The 25,591-nt window shown below is 32.2% G+C and overlaps 2 protein-coding genes across 2 annotated transcripts; one reads left to right on the top strand and one right to left on the bottom strand.

The window, feature by feature from the left end:
- Nucleotides 1-1,950: 1,950 nt before the first annotated feature.
- Nucleotides 1,951-25,378, bottom strand: LOC111428671 (homer protein). Its single transcript, XM_023064313.2, has 6 exons — nucleotides 25,252-25,378; nucleotides 24,609-24,897; nucleotides 24,006-24,391; nucleotides 11,119-11,303; nucleotides 2,356-2,498; nucleotides 1,951-2,303 (listed from the first exon to the last, which is right to left on the bottom strand). Exons 1-6 carry the CDS (start codon nucleotides 25,254-25,256, stop codon nucleotides 2,118-2,120), a joined length of 1,194 nt encoding a protein of 397 aa, XP_022920081.1. The 5' UTR covers nucleotides 25,257-25,378; the 3' UTR covers nucleotides 1,951-2,117.
- On the top strand, nucleotides 16,472-17,360 carry LOC111428672 (adult-specific cuticular protein ACP-20-like). The gene is made up of 3 exons (XM_023064314.2): nucleotides 16,472-16,591; nucleotides 16,645-16,779; nucleotides 16,830-17,360. The coding sequence occupies exons 1-3, from the start codon at nucleotides 16,574-16,576 to the stop codon at nucleotides 17,091-17,093; spliced, it is 417 nt and encodes a 138-aa protein (XP_022920082.2). The 5' UTR covers nucleotides 16,472-16,573; the 3' UTR covers nucleotides 17,094-17,360.
- Nucleotides 25,379-25,591: the final 213 nt, after the last annotated feature.

Consider the following 25,591-nt stretch of genomic DNA (forward strand, 5'->3'; position numbering starts at 1 on the left):
TATCAACGCCCATTGTCTGCTTTTTTATTGTTGGTTTACTTAGAATCACCAGAAATGCCAGCTTAAACTGGATTTGTGCGCACATGACGCCAAGTTCTTATTATTATTATAAGGCAGTGTCGCCAGTTTACACATAATCATCAAATGTTCAAATAATTTTTTACAGTTTTGATAGAAAATTAACATAATTTAAGACCGACTACCGCCATCTCGTTTAAATAGGAACACTAAAAAGCGACTAACCGAACATCTTCTGTAATATATTTCGATTCTTTTAATTTCAAAAATATTTTACTGTAATAAAAAAAACATAGAAAGAGTCAAATTCAGACTATTCAAAATTTCAAGGCTCTAATGCTAAATATAATAATGTCTCTGCACGTGATTCATCACTGCACTTCTTTTAGATTCAGCTTCCCAGATTGATGAGCAAATTTAGAGTTTAATAACGTGAATGAAGAATCAAACTAACAATAATGTCTTAACGTTTATTTTTCATAAAATCAATAATCAAAATAATCTTTTAAAAGGAACTAAAAATCAAGATTACATTTTATGTATCTACATTCGAAGTTATACTCAAAATTAAAAAAAAATACATTGCATCCTGCCGGATTATTCACATACCACAATTAAAAGTTCTTTTACACGTTTTAATCCTTTTATCATCCCGTTTCTTAATAACTAATATTTCGGGTCAACAATATTGTTTTATTATTTTTTTTTTTAACATGTATGTATATTTTATAATAATAACATTGCGTTGCTATAATAATGCGAAACTATCCGCACGTTTTGTTCATATCTTTTTTTTGGCCTATTATACAGCTTATTTTGCGACTCATTTTTCTTAGATTAATATTAAATATGGTATTATAATATTATATTAAGATAATCCTATAATTTAAAATACACGCATATATTTATTTCAAATAAATAAATACGTATAATTTTATTAGTACTTTTATTATAATTAAAGCTGATTACTATAGGTAGTATAGTTATTTTTATACACAAAGAAACAACCACCTTTTATTATTTATTTTTGTTCTTATACCTGCTAAAATTAAATTATGTTAATTCGAAATGTGTAAGCATAAATGCAATCGTGATATGATTTTGTTAAATTTATGAATACAAGCCAAGTTTTGTTTATATTTCGTGTACATCAATTTAATATTGTCGGTTGATATTTTTATGTACACTTTAAATAAATAATAAATTAAAGTAATCGAATTAAATTAAATTTAGGTAAATGTGGACTACAAATATGTATATACAGTTCATGGAAAGTTTAAATACTTTTATTTTTATATTTTATAATAGACTATGTATTGTAGTCATATTCTCAGTTTATTTTATCTGCATGTACAGTTTGTACAAAAATTCTTCGCGACAAGACCGTCTGTTATTTTATTATTTGTATGAAAGGCAGTGTTTTCTAATCTATGATTTTTAAGTTTCTGATAATACATCATGAGATAATCTAAATTGTAATGATTTTTTTATTTGGCAATTGTATTTATGTTATTACGAGATTTTTTTTTAATTTATAGTTTTAAAATCAACAAACATGTTTCGATTGCTTGTATAATTAATTATCGACCCAAATTTTCAGTTAAATTTCATAATCACATTAATTTTAATACTTTCTATTTGACTTTGTCTTGTTTATAACAAAAAAGAATAACTAACAGTGTAATTGATCCATACTTTTCAAGTTTTAAATAAACAAATGTTTCATTTATATCTTCCTTAATCTTTTTATTTGATACCCAAATGCTTTTTGTAATAAATATAAAAGATAAATTAATTAAAAGAATCAATAAAAATATTTAATAAAGAACATTCGATTTTAAAATAACAAAATAATCAACATTTAAAAGAAAATTTCGGAAATTAACTCATCATCAAAAGTTTATGACGGGAAGTGTTTTTTTTTTTAATTTGTTGTTTGAGCTTGTGACAGAAATGGCACTCGCGCTGTTTAAACTTGTTTTTTTTTAAACGTGTGTAAATCCGTTTGTGCTCCAACGTATGAAACGACAATTTGGAACTTGTTACAATAACGCGATATATTTTCGCATGGCAGCTAATTGTCAGCTGACGTCGTCGTTTCACGTCTGCAGAGCCGTATTAATCTCGTCGTGAATAGTCACCAATTCCTGAATACGCCCGGCTAACTGTTGATTCAATGTAACCAATACCTGCCTTTGGGATTCATGCGCACTTAGCGCCACCTCCAATTCGGATTGAGATAATTTCGCCGTCGTTTGCAAATCTTGATTTTCTTTCTGTAAAGCCTACATCAAAAATTATATTTCTAAAAAACCACCACAAATAAAATTATTTTACCTGGATGATATCAGATCCTTTATGTGCAACAGTTAACTGTTTAATTTCACTATTCTTAAGTTCAATCTCCGTTTCGAGCTGTTCAACTCGCTGCATAAGGCTTTGTATTTCCTTCCGCAAGTCATCCGCGACTTCACCACCACCTGTAATAGAATTATAAAAAAATACGGAAAACGATACATACTTAAAATCCAGTTACATTGTCAAAGAATTTTCAATTAATTAATCAATTAATTATAGGCGATCTTTTCACCGTAACCATTCGGTACGATTTGAACGCGATGACGCTTTTACGCCAAATTCGTAATAAATGTTGCTTATTGCTCGAGTCGTAAAAGAGAAAACGCTCTCGCAGCTTGGGGAAGTATTTTCCCAATAGTGTTTTTGACGAGAACAAGCTGCTGCCCGTATCTCTCAAGAACTGGACATAATCATCAAAACGAGATGATTATTTGAAACGAGTACTCTATTACGCAATATCAACAAAATTACTATTTAAATAAGTTTAATTTAAAGTGAATGTTTGGTCTAATTTCGAAACATATTATTTGATCATAATAAAAGTTACCAAAACTTTTATTAGTCATGCATTGTAGTTAATATAATGAGTTGATGCTCTATTTAATGATTTTACAATTTACATGATGAATAATTTTTTATGTAGATCTTGACATAAATTTTATTTTAAAAAATAAAAAAGCTTTTTTATATGGAAACGGGTTATTTTATGAATATAATAAATCCTCGCCATGTGTTTAATTAACTCGAGGAAACGAAACTAATTAATAAGAAACAAAATGATCGTTAATCAAAATTTATTGCGCCGTCGTTTCGATGATAAAGGCACGTGGCGAATTGTCTCCCGTTTAATTCCGCTTCTTCATTCCATATTATGTCACCGAAATGGACTACTTTCACAGCTATTAATAACGAATTATCGGTAACGTGCGCGCTAACCGTTTGACGCGCAACAACGCAGGAAATAAGGTTTCAATGTCTGCACCGCGTACGAGACGGCACGCACATTGACCATCTGTCTTTGGTAACTTACGCAAAACACCGTTCATGGATTTAAACAAAACCGACGTTAAAACCATAATAATTTTACTTCTAAACGGTTTTGTTGTTTTTATTAACAATTTTCCTTTAATTTCTATGACTTAAGTTGATTACTTGATGGAAAATAATTTCCAGGATTTTCTCTTAACCCCTTTAGTCATTAAATTTTTTACCGCAAGTCTCTACAATGAATAGTTTCCAAGATACAGTATTTTACACGATTATTTGGCCACCTGTACAGGGTGTCCAAATTTCGATGGGTTTGCAGAATATCTCAGTTATTATGAAAGATAGAAAGTTGCGGTTTTCGCGAACCTGAGCTACTTTTTTGTGAAACTTATAATGCCGCAAACCAAATTTTCATAGACCTCTTCGTTTTAGATATACAGGGAGTATTTCAAAATTTACGATTTTCAGACACTCCCCGTATCTCGGCTATCCGGAAACTTAGTAAAAAAGTAAAAACGGGTTCTAATAGATTTTTTCACGGAGAATCGTGCACGTAGAATTTTTCTAGTCATCACGGTTTTTGAGTTATAAACACAACTTAGGTTTTTTTAAATGGAACCACCTATATTTTATTTTTTTATTGAACTGGATTTTTTTAAGCTTTTCAATGATATATAATACTCTATACTTACCTTTATAATTAACCTCGAAATTGAATAAAATACATTATTTTATAAGTAGGCAATGATAAATAGACTGCCTAGCCTGACGTCACAGAGATGGGCGGAGCTTATATCGACTCCAAACAATTTCGTTGCTAAGCACAGTTGCCAATGATAAACCATAATAAAAATGACATTTGAAATGTCATAAAAAGTCACTTAGTTTATTTTATTTTAACACTAATTGAAAAATTGCATATGGTGATTTACCGTTAGCAACACACTTAGCTATGAAAATGTTTGGAGTCGATATAAGCTCCGCCCATCTCTGTTACGTCAAGGCTTAGGTTGTCTATTAAGTGATCGCGTTGCTAGGATACCGGAATAAACAAAGTAAATATAGTTAATTACTGTCAAACTTAATTTTGAATTTTGTGCTAACAATAAGTCGTGTGTTACTTAATTACCTTTAATTAACTTAACTTAATTATCTTTTTCTTGAAATGGAGCGCTATGAAAATTATGAAAAATATGACATGCTAGCATGTTACATTCATGCAAATGAAAATGTTAATCAAGCTGCTGAATTATACATAAATAGGTAGAATGCAACATTTATCAGCAATAACATTTTATTAGCAGATTGTTTCACTTCAGATATTCAGAAAGAGCGCAACCAAATTCAAAAATTTTTTTGCGAATAAAGGGTAATTTGATCAATTATGGAAGTTTTTTGATGCCCAGGCCTAAAAAATATAATAAAGAAAATCGGAATAACAATGAAATTACCGTGTTAGGATGTGTGAAAGCCGCGCCTAAAACATCATGTAGGGAAATTGAATGTCAAGTTGGAATTAAAAAATCGACAGCCTGTGCGATTCTAAAAAAGTATAAATATAAACCCTACAAAGAACAAATAGTTCACCACTTACACCCGGGAGATGCCGAACGACGTTTGGAATTCTGTAACTGGTATTTGAACCATGCACAAAATAATATTGAATTTAGTTCCTCTATTGTATGGTCTGATGAGGCATATTTTACCAGCACAGGAATCTATAATCGTCATAATAACAGGCATTGGCATCACGAAAACCAACGTATTGTAATTGAGCGGGAGCGTCAAGGAAAATTTGGTTTTAGCGTGGCTTGTTTTATTATTGGGCCACGAATTGTTTACAAAATATTTGAAGGAAACCTTTGCGCTAATCGCTATTCGGCCATCTTGCAAGAGGCTTTGCCAGAGATTTTGGATGATATTCCTCTTATTCGGCTAAATAATATTTATTTTCAGCAGGACGGAGCTCCCGCTCATAATGCGCTGTTAGTGAGTCGCTACCTAACTGCAGAATTTCCTGGTAGGTGGATAGGCACACATGGTCCAACGCGATGGCCAGCAAGATCACCTGATTTATCTATTTTGGACTTCTTTTTATGGAGATATATCAAGAATAGGGTATATAGTACCCAGAATCACAACAAAATTGGAATTGAAAATTGCTGTAACTGATGCTTTTTCACATTTACAGCAACATCCCATAACTATTCTAAATGCAATTAAACGCATTACTAAACTTTGTGAACAATGTGTGCATCAAAATGGTAACAACTTTGAACAATTCTTGTAACTTGAAGCCATATTTGCATAATGTTTAGTTTTTAATAATTTTTCGTTTTTAGCAAACAAAATTTAATAGATACATTTTTTTAATAAGTTAATAATTAATATTATAGTATTTTCAAAATTCTTTGTTTATTCTGGTATCCTAGCAACGCGATCACTTAATTTATCATAGCCTACTTATAAAATAATGTGGTTTTTTTAATTTCGAGGTTAATTATAACGGTAAAAAAAATTCTACCTCTTGAAAAAATTCTAGTTCAATAAAAAAATAAAATATAGGTGGTTCCATTTAAAAAAACCTAAGTTGTGTTTATAACTCAAAAACCGTGATGTCTAGAAAAATTCTACGTGCATCATTGGATTCTACGTGAAAAAATCTATTAGAACCCGTTTTTACTTTTTTACTACGTTTCCGGATAGCCGAGATACGGGGGGGGGGATGTCTGAAAATCGTAAATTTTGAAATACTCCCTGTATATCAAAAGCGAAGAGGTCTATGAAAATTTGGTTTGCGGCATTGTAAGTTTCACAAAAAAGTAGCTCAGGTTCGCGAAAACCGCAACTTTCTATCTTTCATAATAACTGAGATACCCTGCAAACCCATCGAAATTTGGACACCCAATTTGGTGTCCCAATTTCGTTGTCGGCATAGGCTATCTCCAAAACTAAAAGAGATAGAAAAAAAGTAGCTTATATGTCATGATCTCGTTTTTCGAGAAAATGTTAATGCCGAAAACCGCAAACAGCTATCGTCTTTTGTTTTCGCCCTATCGGCAAAAATTGAAAATTTTGCGAAAACGACAATCGCGAATATCTCACTTATTATCAACGATGGAATATTATAAATAAAACATTATATGGGCAACTTTTTACGAAGAATTCAGTGACGTAGGTAGAATTTTTTTCCCATCTTTTATTTTCGAGATTTTAGAAGTAACTTTATTTTTTTAAATGGAAACCATAGTTGGCTATGAGCTAAAATAATTTGTTATTTACTTCTGATAACAAATATACAGGGTGATTCACATAAGAACCGACACAGAGCAGGGACATGTAGAGGACAATAAATTAAGATGATTTAACGTAACTTACCTCTATACTAAGTTGTACACCTGAGGAGTTATAGGTCTTCAAAGTTGGCTCTTAAATATTTAAAAAGTTCAATATCTTCGTAATACATTAAGCTAGAAAAACCAAATTTGGTATACGTTATGAGTGTACCAAGGGTATTAATTGGTAGCAAATTGAACTCAATTGAAGCATTTCAAAGGGTTGATTAAAGGTGATGGTACCCTAAATTTTGACAGATTTTTTTAATCTTTTGGCGGATTTAATACATTACTACTTCATTTCATGTGGAATTTAATTCTAAAACTTTTCTTACTCTTATTATTTTTTAAAAAACTTTGTCGTTTTCATAGAAAACTTAAATAATTAAACCCACGTATTTCGTAATGTTGCTTAAAATAAGCGAAAATTCAGTAGTCGGCTATGAAACTGTACGTCAAACTTGACAAATAGGTTATAAAGTTATTTAACGACAAGGTTTTATAACCTATTTGTCAAGTTTGACGTACAATTTCACAGCCGACTACTGAATTTTCGATTAACGAAATTCGTGTCTTTAGTTATTTGAGTTTTTTATGAAAACGACAATGTTTTTAAAAAATAATAAGAGTAGAAAAAGTTTTAGAATTAAATTCCACATGAAATCAGGTAATAATCTGTTAAATCCACCAAAAGGTTAAAAAAATCTGTCAAAATTTAGGGGACCATCACCCGTAATCAACCCTTTCAAATGCCTCAATTGGTCTCAATTTGCTACCAATTAATACCCTCGGTACACTTATAACGTATACCAAATTTGGTTTTTCTAACTTAATGTATTACGAAGATATTCAATGTTTTAAAAATTTAAGACCCAACTTTGAAGGCCTATAACTCCTCAGGAGTACAACTTAGTATAGAGATAAGTTGTGTTAAATCGTCTTAATTTATTGTCCTCTACATGTCCCTGTTCTGTGTCGGTTCTTATGTGAATCACCCTGTATATAGTTTGTTGGGTATATTTCTTCTTTCATACACACTATGATGGAAAATAATGTATCAGATAATTACCAAAGTTTGTATTTAAAAATTCGCTAACAACTCTGGCATTATGTGTTGGTATGGAGCATCAGCATGTTAAGTGTCAAAGTATAACAAAACTGAATAAAACTACAATGAATTTCGAAAATTATGAAAAATGTAACATGACGTTAGCCGCGAATAGCACGCAAGAACTTTCAGCCGGTTAGCAGAAAATTTAATGGATTTTTGGTCCTTCCCCAACCCATGTGCAAAAACATACCAAAATGACCTGCAAGAGGATGAAGTCAATGTGTTGGCTTCAGCTGCGATAAATCCATCAACATCTTGCAGAGAAATTGAACAAGATGCTCCCGAATATGAAAGAAAAATAAATATAAACCATACAAAGCGGGGCTAACTCATTATTTACGTGCCAAAGATGTCAATCTAAGATTAGAATTTTGTAGATGATATTTAGAAAAATTAAATAATCTGCTATTTGTTCAAAATGTCATCTGGACTGATGAAGTCTCTGAGTGTTCAAAGAAGATTCAGGTTCACTGTATGGTGTGCCCTTTTAGATAATAGAATTTTGGCATATAGTATCTACCATAAAAACTTAAACTCAGATAATGTGCTGCCTCAATATATTGAGGTATACTATATTAAGGCAGCACATTGAGCCTTTGGTCGACAATTTACCATTAAATATGTCTCAAATATTCAATATGACGGAGCACCAGCACGTAATGCCAGAGTTGTTAGTGAATTTTTAAATACTACTACAAACTTTGGCAATAATTGGAAACAATGTTGTCCATCATGGTATAGTTATCACCATAACAACATTAACTTTTAAATACATACATTAGTTTTAGATAGAATAATAGTATATTATTCAACAAGCGTATAATGGCGGCTGTTATCCACAAAGATGAAGTTGTAATCTGAGTGGGTAACATCCATTATACGCAAGTTGAATACTATACTTTATCTACAACTATTTAATTTTGAAAAAAAAATCAAAAAAAGGAAAAAAAAAATAAACTTGATAGACATTTCAGACATAACCTCAATATAAGAAAGCTGTCATTTCTGTTGATATTTTATTTTTTGATTAGTAGGCCGTGTCAGAACTGTGGAATAATGGCTTCATTATTCAACAGTTTGTCAGTCATGGGTAATGCGTGTCATTACCCGTCAAAAATCAAATATATAACGAATAGATAATTCAATAGTTGTAGATAAAATAAATTTTTGTTAACTATTCAATAACTATAAGAAATATACCCCACAAACTATTTGAAAGCGGAGCACCCTCGTAAAATCTGTATTTATTACGCGATTTCGACACATTTTTTTTTGTATTGTAGAGCGTAAGAAACTGTACCTTAGGTCAAAGAGTCATATTTTTTTTGAAAAAACCAAGGCCTACTATTTCACTTTTTAGGTGCAAAAAATGAAGAAACCATATTAGGAAATTTTTTACAAAAAATCTGAGTACACCACTGCATTAAGCGCCGTTTGAAATGGGCATATACCAAATTTCATCAAAAATGGTTACAAATTAACACCGTTCAGATAATTGAAAAATATAATTTTTTACCAATTAATTTCATCTGTAACAAATGTAAATAGTTTTTGTATTATTGTCTGTGTTTTATTAACTTTTTTGTCATGGTTTACTAGGTCAAAACAAATAAATGTATAAAAAATGATATTTTCCAATTATCTGCAACGGTTTTCGGACATCCTGTACATGTGCGAAACATCTTTTTGTTGTCATCATATTGTAATGCCTCGGCCATAAGCAGCCTCGGCTCGGTAATTAGTATTATATCAACCTGAAGAAACTGATCATTAGATAAGAAACAGCATTATCAAGTAAAGTTGTACATCTTTTGACTAATTAAGCCGAAGTTCATCAAATTGTAGCATCTCGGCCGCAAGCGGCCTTGGCTCTATGCAGTACAGTTGTAGACTTTTGGACTAATTAAGCCGAGGCTTAGTGTTTAATATCATATCTATCTGAAACTGGATATCGTATTGCAGCGCCTCGGCCGCAAGCGACCTCGGCTTTATAAACAGAAGTTGCAGATCTTTTGATTAATTAAGCCGAGATCGCTTGCGGTCGAGGGTCAGTGATTAAAATTATATCAACCTGAAGAAACTGGTCACCAATTGAACCGCCTCGGCTTTGTCCAATGGAATTGTAGATCTTTGGAGAAATTAAACCGAGGTTCAGTAATTAATATCATATCTATCTGAAACTAGATATCATATTGCAGCGCCTCGGCCGCAAGCGACCTCGGCTTTATCAACTGAAGTTGCAGATCTTTTGGTTAATTAAGCCGAGATCGCTTGCGATCGAGGCTCAGTGATTAAAATTATATCAACCTGAAGAAACTGGTCACCAATTGAACCGCCTCGGCTTTGTCCAATGAAATTGTAGATCTTTGGAGAAATTAAACCGAGGTTCAGTAATTAATATCATATCTATCTGAAACTAGATATCATATTGCAGCGCCTCGGCCGCAAGCGACCTCGGCTTTATAAACGGAAGTTGCAGATCTTTTGATTAATTAAGCCGAGATCGCTTGCGGTCGAGGCGCAGTGATTAAAATTATATCAACCTGAAGAAACTGATGACCTATTGAACCGCCTCTGCTTTGTCCAGTGAAATTGTAGATCTTTGGAGTAATTAAGCCGAGATTTAGTGATTAATATCATATCTATCTGCAACTAGATATCATATTGCAGCGCCTCGGCCGCAAGCGACCTCGGCTTTATAAACGGAAGTGGCAGATCTTTTGATTAATTAAGCCGAGATCGCTTGCGGTCGAGGCGCAGTGATTAAAATTATATCAACCTGAAGAAACTGATCACCTATTGAACCGCCTCGGCTTTGTCCAATGAAATTGTAGATCTTTGGAGTAATTAAGCCGAGATTCAGTGATTAATATCATATCTATCTGTAACGAGATGTCATATTGCAGCGTCTCGGCCGCAAGCGACCTTGACTTTATAAACTGAAGTTGCAGATCTTTTAATTAATTAAGAGAGATTCTGAGATCGTTTGCGGTCGAGGCTTAGTGATTAAAATTATATCAACCTGAAAAAACTAGTCATCATATTGCACCGCCTCGGCCGCAAGCGGCGTCGGCTTTGTCCAGTAAAATTGTAGATGTTTGGAATAATTAAGTCAGTGATTAATATCATATCTATCTGAATCTGATTGTCATATTACAGACCAAGGAATTATCAAATCTAAAGGAACACCTTTAACAGCAAAAGCTATTATTCATGGTAATAGAACTTGTAGATCAAAACGATAATCCAACATAAAATAACACAGAAGTACTAAATTTAAATGTTAAATTAATCCAATAATTTTTTTACCTTTGCAATCTTCCAAATCCGCTTGATACTTCGCCTTCATACGCATATTTTCTTCTTTGTAAGTATGAAGCTGCCTCTTCCACTCATCCACGTTCGCGGTGCTTTCTTGCAGGGCGCTAGTTAGACGCGCGTTGTTACTCTTCAGCGTAGCCAATTCTATTTCCCACTTCTTCGCGTTTGCAGAGCTACGAAAAACGAAAAGACAAACGTTAAGTAGTCATCACTCGAGCATAAATAAAACTAACGAGCGCTTGTTGTGTAATTTACGACTTAATTACCGTTGTGTTAAACGCAACTATATAAGTTGAAAAAAGGATAACATAACATTGCGATCGAAATTGTGTAACACGATCGTTCATCCGCAACAAATTATAGTTAAATAATTGGGAGAAGAATAAAGAATTAAATAAATAAAATAAATCATTAAGATGAAGATATTCGTCACCTTTCTAATTATGTTTACATTAGTTGAAACAAGTGAAATTTGGTTTAAATAAATCGATAAAATCAAAAGCCGTATCGAATTGGTATGACACATTTCTTATGTTATTAAACAACGAACCTCTTATAAAATGAGCTTAAAAATTACGAATGCATTTAATGAGGTAAATACACTGTTGTTTTTAATGATGATTTCAATGAATATAGCGACCACCTGTCGATAAGTACATAAAACGACAACTTCACTTTCTATAAGTATATAGTACGCTTTTCTATTTTTTTGTTAACCGCTTTGTTCATTGACGTCCGTTTTAAAACACGGAACAACCATTTAATTAACCATAAACGATATTACATTAAAAAAATTATTAATTCTATATAAGATGATTAAAAAAAGAAAATCCCAACTTTTTCAACTGTAAAGTTTACGAAAACCGTACTTATTAAGCAACTATCAGTAAAACGTCTCGCTTTCGTGATAAATATAATGCGTTACAAGTTTAACATTTTTTATTCGTTCCTTTATCCGTAGAAAAGTTGCGTAAATTTGCAAAATCAACCCATTATTGGAATTGGAGCGATATGACGCAAGTGAAAATTAAAAGGTAGTAAATGATGATCATTTGGGTTAGGTTTAATTTCACGCCGTTAACATTTGCCGGGATTAACGACGCGCCTTTTGTAAAAGTTGATTATACCATCCGGTTTCTGGTTCTTAAATTACCCAAGATCGTAACTAAACTAGAAAACAATTATCACCTTCTCGGTTTCGTCAATCTTGTAATAACAACAACACTGTTTATATTTTAATAATAAAAATTCCGTTTAGTAATAAGAACGATTTGGAAAGAACAGAGGTTGCGAATGAAACGTGAATGTAAACGTGATGGCTCAATATTAAAAAGTGCCATAATAAAACCGAAATTATACGTATTGCGACAGTTAATTATTAGTAATTTGATGTGAAGGGATTAAGAGAGGCTTAGTGTTGTATTTCTTTTTAATTAATTCAAAGATTTCTATTATTAAAGTTGCAATATGAAAAATAATTATTGTAATGGAGATTATAAGGTGTGGTTATTTAATAATTTTTAATTTAATTACTCATTTTATGGTAATATCTATTAACTAAAAATTAAAATTATGCCTTCACCAAAACGTTCTGAAACTTTGGGCGATGAATCATTTCATATTTTTCAAATAACGTATTATGCACCCATTATTCTTACAGTCAAGGGAGTTTCGCAATTACAGTTTGCAAGGCTCATCATGGTGAAAGTTAATTGAAAAAGGGCACACGTCGATCCACGATAATTGAAACTAAGAAAAGATGTTAACGAGAAAAACAGTAATGATAAAGCCTTTGAAATAAATCGCAGAATTTTAATAGCTATGAGACTTGTAGGAGTCCTAAATATATTTTGCAGTATAATGGAGTTTATGATAAAGTTATTTCAAGAGCTGTTGAAGAAGAAAAAGAATTAATATTACTATCTAATCCTGATGATAATCCGATACATTTGACGGTTTCTGGAGATGGTACTTGGAAGAAAAGAGGATTCACCTAACTTTTTGGTGTCACTACGCTTGTAGTTAAGTATAGCAAAAAAGTTCCCGATACCATAGTGAAATCAAATTTTTGCCAAGCTTATAATCAATGGAAAAAAAATCTGATATCGACGCCTTCGAATATTGGTATGAAGAACATAAAGATTCTTGCACAATAAATAATAAGGGAAGTGCTGGAAAAATAGAGGTTGATGCTGTGATAGAAATGTTTGAGAGATCGCTAGAAAAGGATGGAGTGAATATGTGAAATATATAGGAGAGGATGACTCAAAGACATTCAAAGCATTGAGATCTTATATATAATCTAGAGTGCGTATGTGGTGGTGGTGGGGGTAATCAGAAAGTCAGACATGATGGATGTACCGATCTGAACTTAGCTATAGTTTCAAGTCTCTATTGTACTTACAATTATAAACTTACAATTCTCATAAACATATTCTTATTTTTATAAAAATTTTATTTTTGTTGAAGATTTTTGAATTCTTTTTGTTTCATATATGTTTTTTTATAATTTGGTAGGTTGGAAGATTATTTACAACAGTCCATAAAATGTTTCTGGTTACTTGACTTGAAATTAACAATGAAGTTCAAGTAAAGTTTATTATTAAGGAATATTCAGTTCTTTTAAAATAAACTAACAATTATTTATAAGCAAAAGGTTAACGTGATCAATCAGAATTGTTTTAAATATTTTCTTCTTAGTTTATGTTAATTATAAGGGTTATTGTTAAAAATTATTAAGTTCTTTTAAAATATTATATAATTAATAATTATTTATTAATAATAAGTTAATGTGTTTTGTTTTGGTTATTATTTTCTGTCTTTCCAGTTTATAATAATGTAAATTTTTGCATTACATCTAACATGGCGACCTTTCTGGCTTCATTTTAGGCGTGGTGGGGACAACAGCATACGCACTCTAGATTATATATAAGATCTCAATGATTCGAAGGCATTCTAGATATCAATCCATATTCTGATGATCCAGTAGTTGAAAAAAAGGAGTGTGTTGAAAATATGAATGAATATCTTGTAAATAGTAAAAATATGTTTTGTTTCTTTTTTATCAAGCTCGATAAAACGCCTAAAATTAATGCTTCTAGACCAGAATACCAAATGAAAACATTACAATCGGGTTTAGCCGTCTCAATAAAAGGGTAGAACAATATAGCGCCGAATAATAAATAAAACTAACGTCTGAGGACGCACGGCTAAACCCGATACTTTCTAGTTCTAAGTCTAGCGTTAGTTCTAGTTTTGCACTAGCACTATCACTAGATCTAACAAAAGACCTAGAACTAGAATCATTCGGGTTTAGCCGTCTTGAGAGACGTGCGGCTAAATCCGAATGTTTCTAATTCTAGGTCTAGTGTTAGTTCTATTTTTAGTTCAATAAAATTGTATAACAATATAGCGCGGAATAACAATTAAAACTAGAACTACCGCCCTTGATTTATACTTCGTATACAGGGTGTATCAAATGTCTGGAATATGGCCAGTTAATAACTTAGCCATTTGTGGTTTTAAAGAAAAATGTTTCAAATACAAGTTTCTTTAGTAATCATGGCGCATTTTTTTGGCGGTACTTGCTTGTTTGTATTGTTTTCTGTTTCGTTGCTATGGCAACCAATATTATTATTTTAAATGGGATGCATACTTTGATTATATATAATATGGATTGAGCCAACGAGAGAGATAGCTTGCGCAAGGTGATCGAACCGAGATAGACATAGAAGCGTACTGACATATAATGGGCGTGCGTTAATTTATAAGATAAAAAACTATCAATTAGAAGTAACATTTATAATACTTACAGGTGATGTGAAACTGTATTATCGCGAACTTTGCACACGAAACAATACATTTTTAAACATAACGGTGTGACTGGCTGTGACACAACAAAACGATAAACGTCAAATGGAAGAGGTTTGACACTTTTGTGCGCATGCGCCCGTCTGTTTAGTACCGTTTTATGTCTATCTTTGTTACACTTTCACATTATCGCTTTCCATCTGCGTCTATTCACCTTGAGCCACATTTTTGTTAGTAGATATATTCAGTTAGCTCAATCCATATTATATATAATCAAAGCTCTATGCGATGAACGTATCAAATAATATGATTGTATAAGAAACAAATCGAGAAAAATGCGTTTTTTGAAAGTCTTAAATCAGCTAATTACAATCAAAGTAGGCGCCGAAATAACGCCGTTGACAGCTTTAAATGTCAAAAAAATTACAGTTTCAACAATTATGAATAATTAATTATGTATGGTCATTGGTAACAGTCTTGTGTTAAAATTTTTTTTTAATATTTTGGATACTGTGAATTGTGTAGTTTGTGTATCCGGGTAAATATTATTGAACAGTGTACAAACTTCACTTTGAGTGCGTTTTCTATCACCTGAACCGTACCCATACATTATTAATATTTGGATTCCTTGTCGTTCGCTTAATTGCGCCATATTTGTTTAAACTGTCAATTTTTTGACATTTAAAGCTGCCAACGGCTTTAAAAAACGATTTTTTTCTAATACAACCATATGATTTGACATGTTCATCGCGTAGAGGGATTTATCTTCTATTAAAATATGCAAAAAAAACATGCATCCCATTTAAAATAACAATGGTTGCCATAGCAACGAAACAAAAATCAAGGTAAACAAGCAAGTATCGCCAAAAAATGCGCCACATTTAATAAAGAGTTTTTAATTTGAAACATTTCCTTTAAAACCACAAATGGCGAAGATATTGGCTATATTCCAGACATTTGACACACCCTGTATACAACTCGGGGAACACCCCAAGTTTATCTATGAACATGGAATAGAGCAACTTATAATAACCCGAGTTGGATTCTATCTATGAGCATTAACATTTATATTTAAATATATCATTGTATTAAATAATATGTCTTAAAAATATTTTGTCCGTTATATCGAAATTTTACTGTATTTAGAATTCTTCACAACTAAAATAGAAATAATGACAAACTTTTTCGCAAAGAATTACTATTTCATGATGTAATCCCAATTTTTTTTACGCTCTCTTTAACGAATAAGGTAACAAGTTATTTTAACAACTGTAATTATAAATCTATCATAATAAATTCATCATTATTACGTCATAATTTTATTGTTGAAAATCAAAAAAATTATTATTATAAAATTATAAAACTTCATATAACATCGTGTATTCTAAATCAAACACCTATTCGGTTGCCGACGCTACACTAAAAGTGAAAGCTCTTAATGAAAACAAACCCCCCCAAGTCGATTTTATTGCAACTAAATCTCCGAACCATCCCGGGAGGTCTCTATATAAAGTCATCGGCGGTAGCTTCCGATATCGTCAAAAACCTACCGCCGACTTGTGTTCTACAAATTTTATTAGCAAAATTTATTAAATCCTAATTCAAAAAATTTTTAACCAAAAACAAAGGGAAAATGAACGCTTATCTAAAAGTGAGTGCAAAAAATAATTAAAATCAATTAAACTAATTTTTGTGTGTTAATAGATCGCCGTTTGCTTTGTGGCTCTTTTCGTTTGTATCGAATCTGGGTACATTGGGGGTGGCGGCGGATTTGATGGTGGATACGGCGGTGGTCTTGATGGTGGATACGGAGGTGGAGATGACGACAAAGACTACAAGGTAATCTTTAAAAATTAATTTAATTAGAATTCATTCATTTTATTCTTTAGGCTTATCCAAAGTACAACTTTAATTACGCCGTTAGCGACCCACACACTGGAGATGAAAAGCAACATCACGAAGAACGCGACGGCGATCAAGTAAAAGGATCCTACACACTCAAAGAAGCTGACGGAACAACGCGTATTGTCGAATATCAAGCCGATAAACATAACGGATTCAACGCTGTCGTTCATAAAGTTGGACAACCAAATGGTGGACACGGTGGAGCTGGTGGTTACGGTGGAGCTGGTGGTTACGGGGGTCATTATTAATTTTTCTTTCGATTTCGAAAGAAAAAGATAAAAAAACTCCAATGATCGATTCAAACTCTAGAATATGTGATATTTATATATGTATTAACCTTATTCCTTTATTAATTTCTTCGTATTATTATTATTAATTATCGAATTGAATTTAAAACATTTTTTTGTATGTATATGTTAAGAATAAAACCACACACAGTCGCCGCAATTTAAGTTTCCATCTCGGAATAATCCGTAAAAAAATAAAGAAATAAATAAACATAATTGTTTATCTTAGACCTTTAAAATTTCTTTTAAGCTAATTAACATTTTTACTTTTCTATGATACTAATAGCAAACGACTTTCTAATATGTTCGGGCCGTCCGTGCAAACTACCTCCTTGTCGTATCGTCAAAACCGTTAATTGTCGTGCTTTTATGGACCGGCAATGCGTTTCTTCTTTGAAGAAACGAACGATTATTCCTGGTACACACAACCGGCACACGTTACTTTCCATTTTGAGACATTAAAAAAAATTCAATGATTATTAAGAGGCCGTGAAGTACTTGAATTCTCAAGTTCTCGATAACATCTATGAAAGTCGAACTTCTATTATTTTTAGAATATAAAAATTTATTTCCAACAATCTTAATTATTTTGGATTGTGAATAGAATGTGGTCCAGGGTAAAAGTTATAGATATATTCTTTATAGTATTATTAAAAAAGACTTCTCTTATACTCGTCACCTGGTACATATAATATAAGGCAAAAATACAACAAGAAAAAGTATACAAAATTCGTAAATTAGTCTGAAAAAGGAAAATCTCTTAAAAATACAACGTAATTAATAGGAGGTGACTACAGAAAACAAAAAATAAAAAACAAAACAAGATAAAATAAACAAATAAAAGTTGCAATATGTTTTTCCATATTTAGATAATAGTTATTTATGTACCAAGTCGGCAAAGTGATGCTTTATCGAACGAGTCTGAGTTTGCGAGTCGAGCGAGCGAAGCGAGCGAGGCGAGTAAACAGGCGAGTTCGATAAAGACACTTTGCTGACGTGTTGCATACAACATTTTATCGCCAACCGCAAAATTTAACGATATGAAGATATTTTAACTTACCACTATTATTATAACATATGTCAAACGATTTGTTTTGTTAATATACCTCGGTAAAGTTACACTATGTATCAAAGGTCGGTAGTATAGTGGAGAGGGAAGTGCGCTTTTATACAGAAGGTACCGAGTTCAAATCCAACGGCATTTTTTTCCAATTGACAGCAATTAGCGGCAGGTAAAGTACTTTTTCTTCAAACGTCATTAAATGACAACTTTGTTATCGTGTTTACTCGCGGTAGAAGTAAGTCATTGTTGCATAACGACGGTTGGTAAGATCAACATAGCAAAAAAGTACTTCAGCGTTATGGCGCTAAAGTAAATTTCACTTTAGCGCCATAGCGCTGAAGCACATGTCACTTTAGCGCCGTATTGGAAAAGATATTTTTTTGCTTCACGGACGCTAAGTAAAGATATTAAAAATTAATAAAAAATGAAACTAACCTTTTAATTGTTTGCTTTCTTATTTTCATCTCAAATTAATATCACATAAAAAAACTAAATAAATTAAAGAACAAAACAAATAATTTTCCGAATAGTCTTTTATATTTTTTTTATTACACCATGTAAGAAATTTATTGTACGCACCATTATATATTTTAGTAGATTTCGAAGGTAATAAACTATTTTCTATTACCTTCTTCGCGATATCGTTAATTTCGGACGACATTTTGTACAAAATAAATTTAACTAACAGTTAAAAGTTAAAATTCGCGCAAAACTGTTTACTTTTTTTTATTGGTTGTCAAATTTACGTCGTCGTTGCTAACGTTATTTTGTCATGACGTCCTTCGATTTCTCATTAATACATAATAAGTTAATTGTCATTTTATTAAATTTATTAAAATTTATATTGCAATTATTTGCAACGTTTGAAGAAAAAATACTATGTTTTATTCGGAAGAGAAGCAGATTCGTTTGTGGCTGGTCCTCACTTCGTTCGTCCGGCAAACTGTCGGACACGCCACAATTTTAACGGCTCATCTGTCATTAGCGACAGACCACGCCATAAAAAGCACTGCTTCTCTTCCATATAAAACAATATACTATTGTCTGCCGGTAATAGCAGGTAATAGTATATTAAAAAACAAGTTTCGTAAGACACGCTTAAAATGCACGAATTCAAGTTGAAAAACGAGTGGCGAAGCCACGAGTTTTTTAATGAATGAGTGCTTTAAGTCTTATGAAACGTGTTTTTTATGCTATTTTTTGTAATTCGCGTTTTTATACTCTTTTTTAACAAAAATAAAGTCAATTTTGGCAATGTAGGGAAACAGGTATGTAGCAGTTGGTAACACCAGAACACTTGAAAATAGAAACTTTGAATTGACAATTAGAAACTGTCAAAACACAAAATATATTCACCTGAAAAAAATGTTTGATGTACACCTCCCAAAATAAGAGAAATTGCTCAGAGTCCATGTTCTCATCATTGTGGACCTTGTATTTGATGCTAAGAACGTGTTTAAACATCCATAGACAAAAATTGTCACATTGACAACTAGAAAAATTAATGACCCAATGTCACCAACTTGAACTGGTTCCATAAAATGTTACTATAATCTCATTACAGCATCGGATGCTGTAAAGAGTCTCATTACAGCACCCGTTTGAGTACTGTTATAGCTTCCATTGCCGTAGCGAATTACAAAAAGTACTTTGTCTGCCGCTAAATGCACAGTTTACTAGATAGTAGCACAAAGTGTCAATTTACTGCCGCAAATGGATAGCATAAAGTATGGTTTTGCTGCCGGTTGGCGATAAAAGCTTTTATCTACAACTATTGAATTATCTATTCGTTATACATTTGATTTTTGACGGGTCGTGTCATTACTCGCATGACTGACAAGTGTTGAATAATGAAGCTATTATTCCACAGTTCTGACACGACCTACTAATCAAAAAATAAAATATAACAGAAATGACAGCTTTCCTCACTTATAGTGAGGTTATGTCTGAAATGTCTATCAAGTTTTATTTTTTCTTTTTTTGATTTTTTTTTTTAAATTGAATAGTTGTAGATAAAGTATAGTATTCAACTTGCGTATAATGGGTGTTACCCACTCAGATTACTTACCTTGTTGAATAATATACTATTTTGTAAATCGCGACGGTAATGAAAGCTATTACAGTACTCAAACGGGTGCTGTAATGAGACTCCTTACAGCATCCGATGCTGTAATGAGATTTTAGTAACATTTTATGGAACCAGTTCAAGTTGGTGACATTGAGTCATTAATTTTTATAAGGAAATTTTCTTCGGTTTTATCACCCAAATTGTAAATGGTAGAGAGAGTTATAAGAGTGACTCTTATAATTTACCGGTCACAAGTTGTTTTTCATTTTTCAAGTTTTCATTGGTTTGTTGATTGGTTTAACAACATACTTGTGTGATTATACGTGAATAATTGATCGTTTACAGCTGGTGTTGTAATGATACCAACATTCTTAATCTGTTTTAAAACACCATGCCCGACGAACTCCTGATGATGATATTGTAAAATATCGAAACCGGTTGAGCGAATAAATTTATATCACCGTAAAGTACGATTTCATTAATTTCTACCATTAATTTTTATAGTTGTCAATGTGACAATTTTTGTCTATGGATGTTTAAACACGTTCTTAGTATCGAATACAAGGTCCACAATGATGAGGACATTGAACTCTGAGCAATTTCTCTTATTTTGGGAGGTGCACATGAAAAATTTTTTTCAGGTGAATACATTTTGTGTTTTGACAATTTCTAATTGTCAATTCAAATTTCTATTTTCAAGTGTTACGTTGTTACCAACTGCTACATACCTATTTGCCTACATCGTCAAAATTTGTTTTATTTTTGTTAAAAAAAAGATAAAAACGCGAATTACAAAAAATAGCATAAAAAACACGTTTCGAAGAAACTTAAAGCACTCATTCATTAAAAAACGCGTAACTTCGCCGCTCGTTTTTCAACTTGAATTCGTACATTTCAAACGTGTCTTACGAAACTAGTTTTTTAACATACTATTATCTACGACTGCTTGGATAAGTCATCATTACCACACTCATTTGAGGTGATTTGAGTTAATTAATGAAATTCATTACGAACTGGTTTCATTACGTACGCACTTTTAGCACAATCAGAACAGACTTAATTTATTGAAACGATCAACAACACAAAAGAAAAAGTGGTACCTATTTAAAGAGAAACAATACTATTAATTATTTTATTTGTTATGTTTTTACATTTCAAAACACTTATTCCAGATGAGTAAACATGTTATTGAAACAGACATTAATTCAAAATTGTCAACAATCATTTCAAAATATTTTTATAAACGTCAAAATAGACCTTTTTAAACAAATTGATTTTTACGTAATTTTTAGCAGTCGTCGATAAAATGTTGTGTATCACACGTGGGCTAGAGCATAATTACAGTACTCGTAGTAATTATGTTTCTAGCCCACTTATAATATAAATAACTATTATCGCCCACTTTACGATATGAGGTTGGATAATTTTTAATGTATTGTAGATATTCTCGAACATTCCGTTCAGAGAATTTCAGTTCTGCAGCATTCGGCAAGCGCAAACCAGTCATGACTCTCAAGCATTTTCTTTGCCTCGCACATTAGCTTGGATTCAAGTAACACTCCCAGATATTTAACCAGTTGAGTGAGATTTGGAGGAATATCCCGTAAAGCAAACGTCAATAACTAAGTTTTCGACGCGTTCAACGCAAGATTATTAGATTCATACCAAGATAGAAGTCTTCGGGTAGAGCTAGACACAGCCTGATCACGAGTATTGAAATTAGAACGGGTATTTATAGTTGCTGTATTATCCGAATAAAGTACAACCCCCGAACTCTGTGGCAGGCAGCTGCATGTCATTAATAAATATCAAAAACAGCAACAGACTTAGTACAGATCCTTGTGGGACTCCGTATTTAACTGTAATTTTATCAGAAGAGAGACTTATAGTGAGTTTAGACATGCATGGATTTAGTGGCGCTAATAAAAACTGGAGCGCCAGTAAAATTAAATTGCATGTGTAAACATCAACTGGCATGCAAGTTGAAATCATGCATGCATGGATCAGAAAAGTTTGCACCCTTCTGAAATTACTGGCGCCAGTGATGAGTCTAAAAACATGTAACCATGACAACATAGATTACTATCCACAAAAATACAACATTTTTTAATGTCAAATTTAGGTTATGTTATGACACGATCTTTTCGTCGTTTCTTTTTCTGTATTTCTTTTATCTTTTTTTCCACTAAAAGTTTAGCGACTATTTTGCATGCTTTGGAAAGTTTACTCAACATATTGCACTCTGTACAATACACTTTAAAAATGAAACTGGCGTATCACTTATTTTTGTTTTCCCACATGTAGTGTAAACCTTTACTGACGTGCAAATAGAACTGGCGCAACTACTGGCGCCACTAAATCCATGCATGTCTAAACTCATCTTTAAGCAGTAGAATGCTGGGTTCACTAGAATGGCGAGCTTTTAATTTTAGCAACAATAACTCGTGGTCAACGCAGTCGAAAGCCTTGGTCAGATTAAAAAGTGATATCTCAGTCAGTATTGAGTTAAGGAGTGTATTGAGAGGTGTTCAACAGCATGTGTGTTCAACAGCATGTGCTTTTCAAAAGAGTTAACCAACTGTGATTTAGTGAGAAGTTCAAATATTTTACCAAATATGGGAATGATCAAAATAGGTCAAGCCAATTCGCTGCTCCTACCCTTCTTAAAAATGGACACTATTTCTACCATCCTTGAACAATTAAGGAAGGTGTTAGATTTCAGGCATTGATTTATCAGTTTACATAAGGGTATATACACTAAATGTTTAACATCTCTACTATTACAATTTCTTAGTTTAGATTTTAGTTATTAGTGTGCAACATAAGATTGAAATTATAATTTGTAGTTATTTGTTTTTTTAATATCATTGATTGGGCAATACCGCCAAAGTACCCATTAAAGTCATTCGCCATTAACGATACTGCCTCAGCAGCCACCCTGGATGGATTATTGAACCTGATAAATAACATTCCAGAAACCAGCTTGCTTGTTCTTAGAGTGTTTTAATAGGGACGCGTTAGCTGACTTTTTTGTTGTTAAGATAAGCTATTTATAAATTCTCGTTTTACTATTGAAATATTCTTTGGTTACTAAACCAGGATCAATATGATGAATGTCAGACAGCAAACGAAGTCTGTCTCTTACTATTATTATCTCATCATTAAACCAATGGAGCGCCCCCACAGTATTATTATTTCTAACGAATTTACACTTTTCATGGAAGCTAATATTGATGGTATGTATTTGTCAATACATTGATAAAACGAAAAACTTATCATCCAAGTCCAACGCGTTACTATCAACAAAAACGACGTGCTATATGCAATTTTAGTGCTACTATCTTTGTGATCTGAGAGACATGGTTCAACAATGACGCAAAACGATTGGCTGAGAGAAAAATTAGAGAATACATTGTCCAAACATGCATCATATCTAATTGGTTGGGAGTTATTGCCCACCTTATAGAATTTTAGTGCAATATACTACTGCTGGGATTTCACATCGACTTATATTCTCAAAGATTCAATTTAAGATTTTATTTAAGCTTTGTTTTGGCTAATTGAGCCAGTATAAATCGATGATTATGTTAATTTTGTTTTTAATAAGTAAATCTTTTACTTAATATTACATATTATTAATATTAATATATCAGAAAGCGTTTGGAAATTATTAGAACACATTTTGCTTTGGTTTTGTATTGTATTATGTATTATTAAAACGCTTTTTCACATTTTTACTTACCTTTGCGCCAATGCCAATTTTAACCGGTCATTTTCATACTTTAGCTGCATATCACTTTGATTTGAGTTCCCCCCACTTGATAGAGAATAACTGCTTTTGTCTCCTTTAGCCTGGTGACTTGGACTTTCATTGCTTTGCATCCCAGAGACTGAATGACTACGAACATGAGGTAATTCCTCTTCTTGTTTGGCATTCTGATTTGGCATCACAGCGCTTCCTGGAGGTTCCAAAAGATCTGAACCCTCTGTTGAAGCTGTTGCTGCCCTTGCTATTACTGGACTCGCATTTGCACTTGTTACCGGTGTTACGGCTGTTCCTCCATTTGCAGTTACTTTGGATATTGAATTTCTTGTTGCTTCTTTAACTTCATTAAATTTATCTATAAACTAAATGGTTAAAATAAGTTACAAATGAAATGTTATTTATCATAATTATTTTCTAGAAAAATCGATCGTGCTGTAAGATAAGTTTATTCATTGAAAATAATCCATGAGTCAACAGTGAAAAATCCACTTATCTAATAATAAAGGGTACAATAAATATAACTTTGAGCCTGATATACTAATGATTAATTTATTCCTTAAATAAAGTAATTTAACTTACTTTTTGTAATTCAGATTCCGATGAAAATCCCAAACCATAAACCGTATTAGCCCGTACATCCGACCATTGTCCAAACTTTTGAGATGTTTTTGTAAAGGTCATGTTAGGAGTGATAGTGCTATTAATAACAGCCTTTGTCCCTTCCACACTAATAATTCTATACAAGCCTCTTTGGGAGTCGAAGAAAAAGGAGACATTGACTGCAGTGCTGGAGGCAGGCATCCATGATCGTTTGGTTTTTGGGTCAATGTGAAAGACATGGGCCTTGCAGCTAAAAATGGGTTGTTCCCTAGAAGATATCAACGCTTCCATCACCTTACACGTGATTAAATCAACAATAATACAACCGACTAATAACAGCGGTAAATAAGTATGTTTGAACAAGAAAACATAAATCCATAAAAAACTAGGAGTGGCTTAGATAAGTTATCGTTTTTGTCCCAATTTAATCACAGGTTTGAGATAAATATACAAAAAAAAATAAATATCAACAATAACAGGTACAGAGGAAGTAATAACATTTTTGAAAGATGTGGTTATTTTTTTAAATTGGTGAATTTTGTTAAATGAATAAATAAAATGGGAAGGGCTGTTATAACGGTTGCTTGCGATAGAAATAGGTGAACCAAAACGGAATAATTACCCCATCGTCCCGTTTCCTTACACAATTGGATTTTGAAGCCAAGAGTAAACAAATGTATTTTTATAAATATATCACCGAATTTTTAACTGTCAAATGAACGTCACCGCCATGCTGCCACAACCGCCACAACGAGAGGCAGCAAGAAATACCCCAAAATCATTATTTTTTTTTAATTAAATTAATAATTATATCATAAAAAAGCTTCTAATTAAAGAAAAAAACATGTATTCGGATTCATAATCATAAGAAACTAAATACATTAAATAGATTTTTAAAAAAGAACTACATGAAGTTTGCAACTATAATTGCATTAGGCAACCAATTACCATTTCATTTTTAT

The sequence above is a fragment of the Onthophagus taurus genome, chromosome 7 (assembly GCF_036711975.1).
Source record: "Onthophagus taurus isolate NC chromosome 7, IU_Otau_3.0, whole genome shotgun sequence".
NCBI classification, from domain to species: domain Eukaryota; kingdom Metazoa; phylum Arthropoda; class Insecta; order Coleoptera; family Scarabaeidae; genus Onthophagus; species Onthophagus taurus.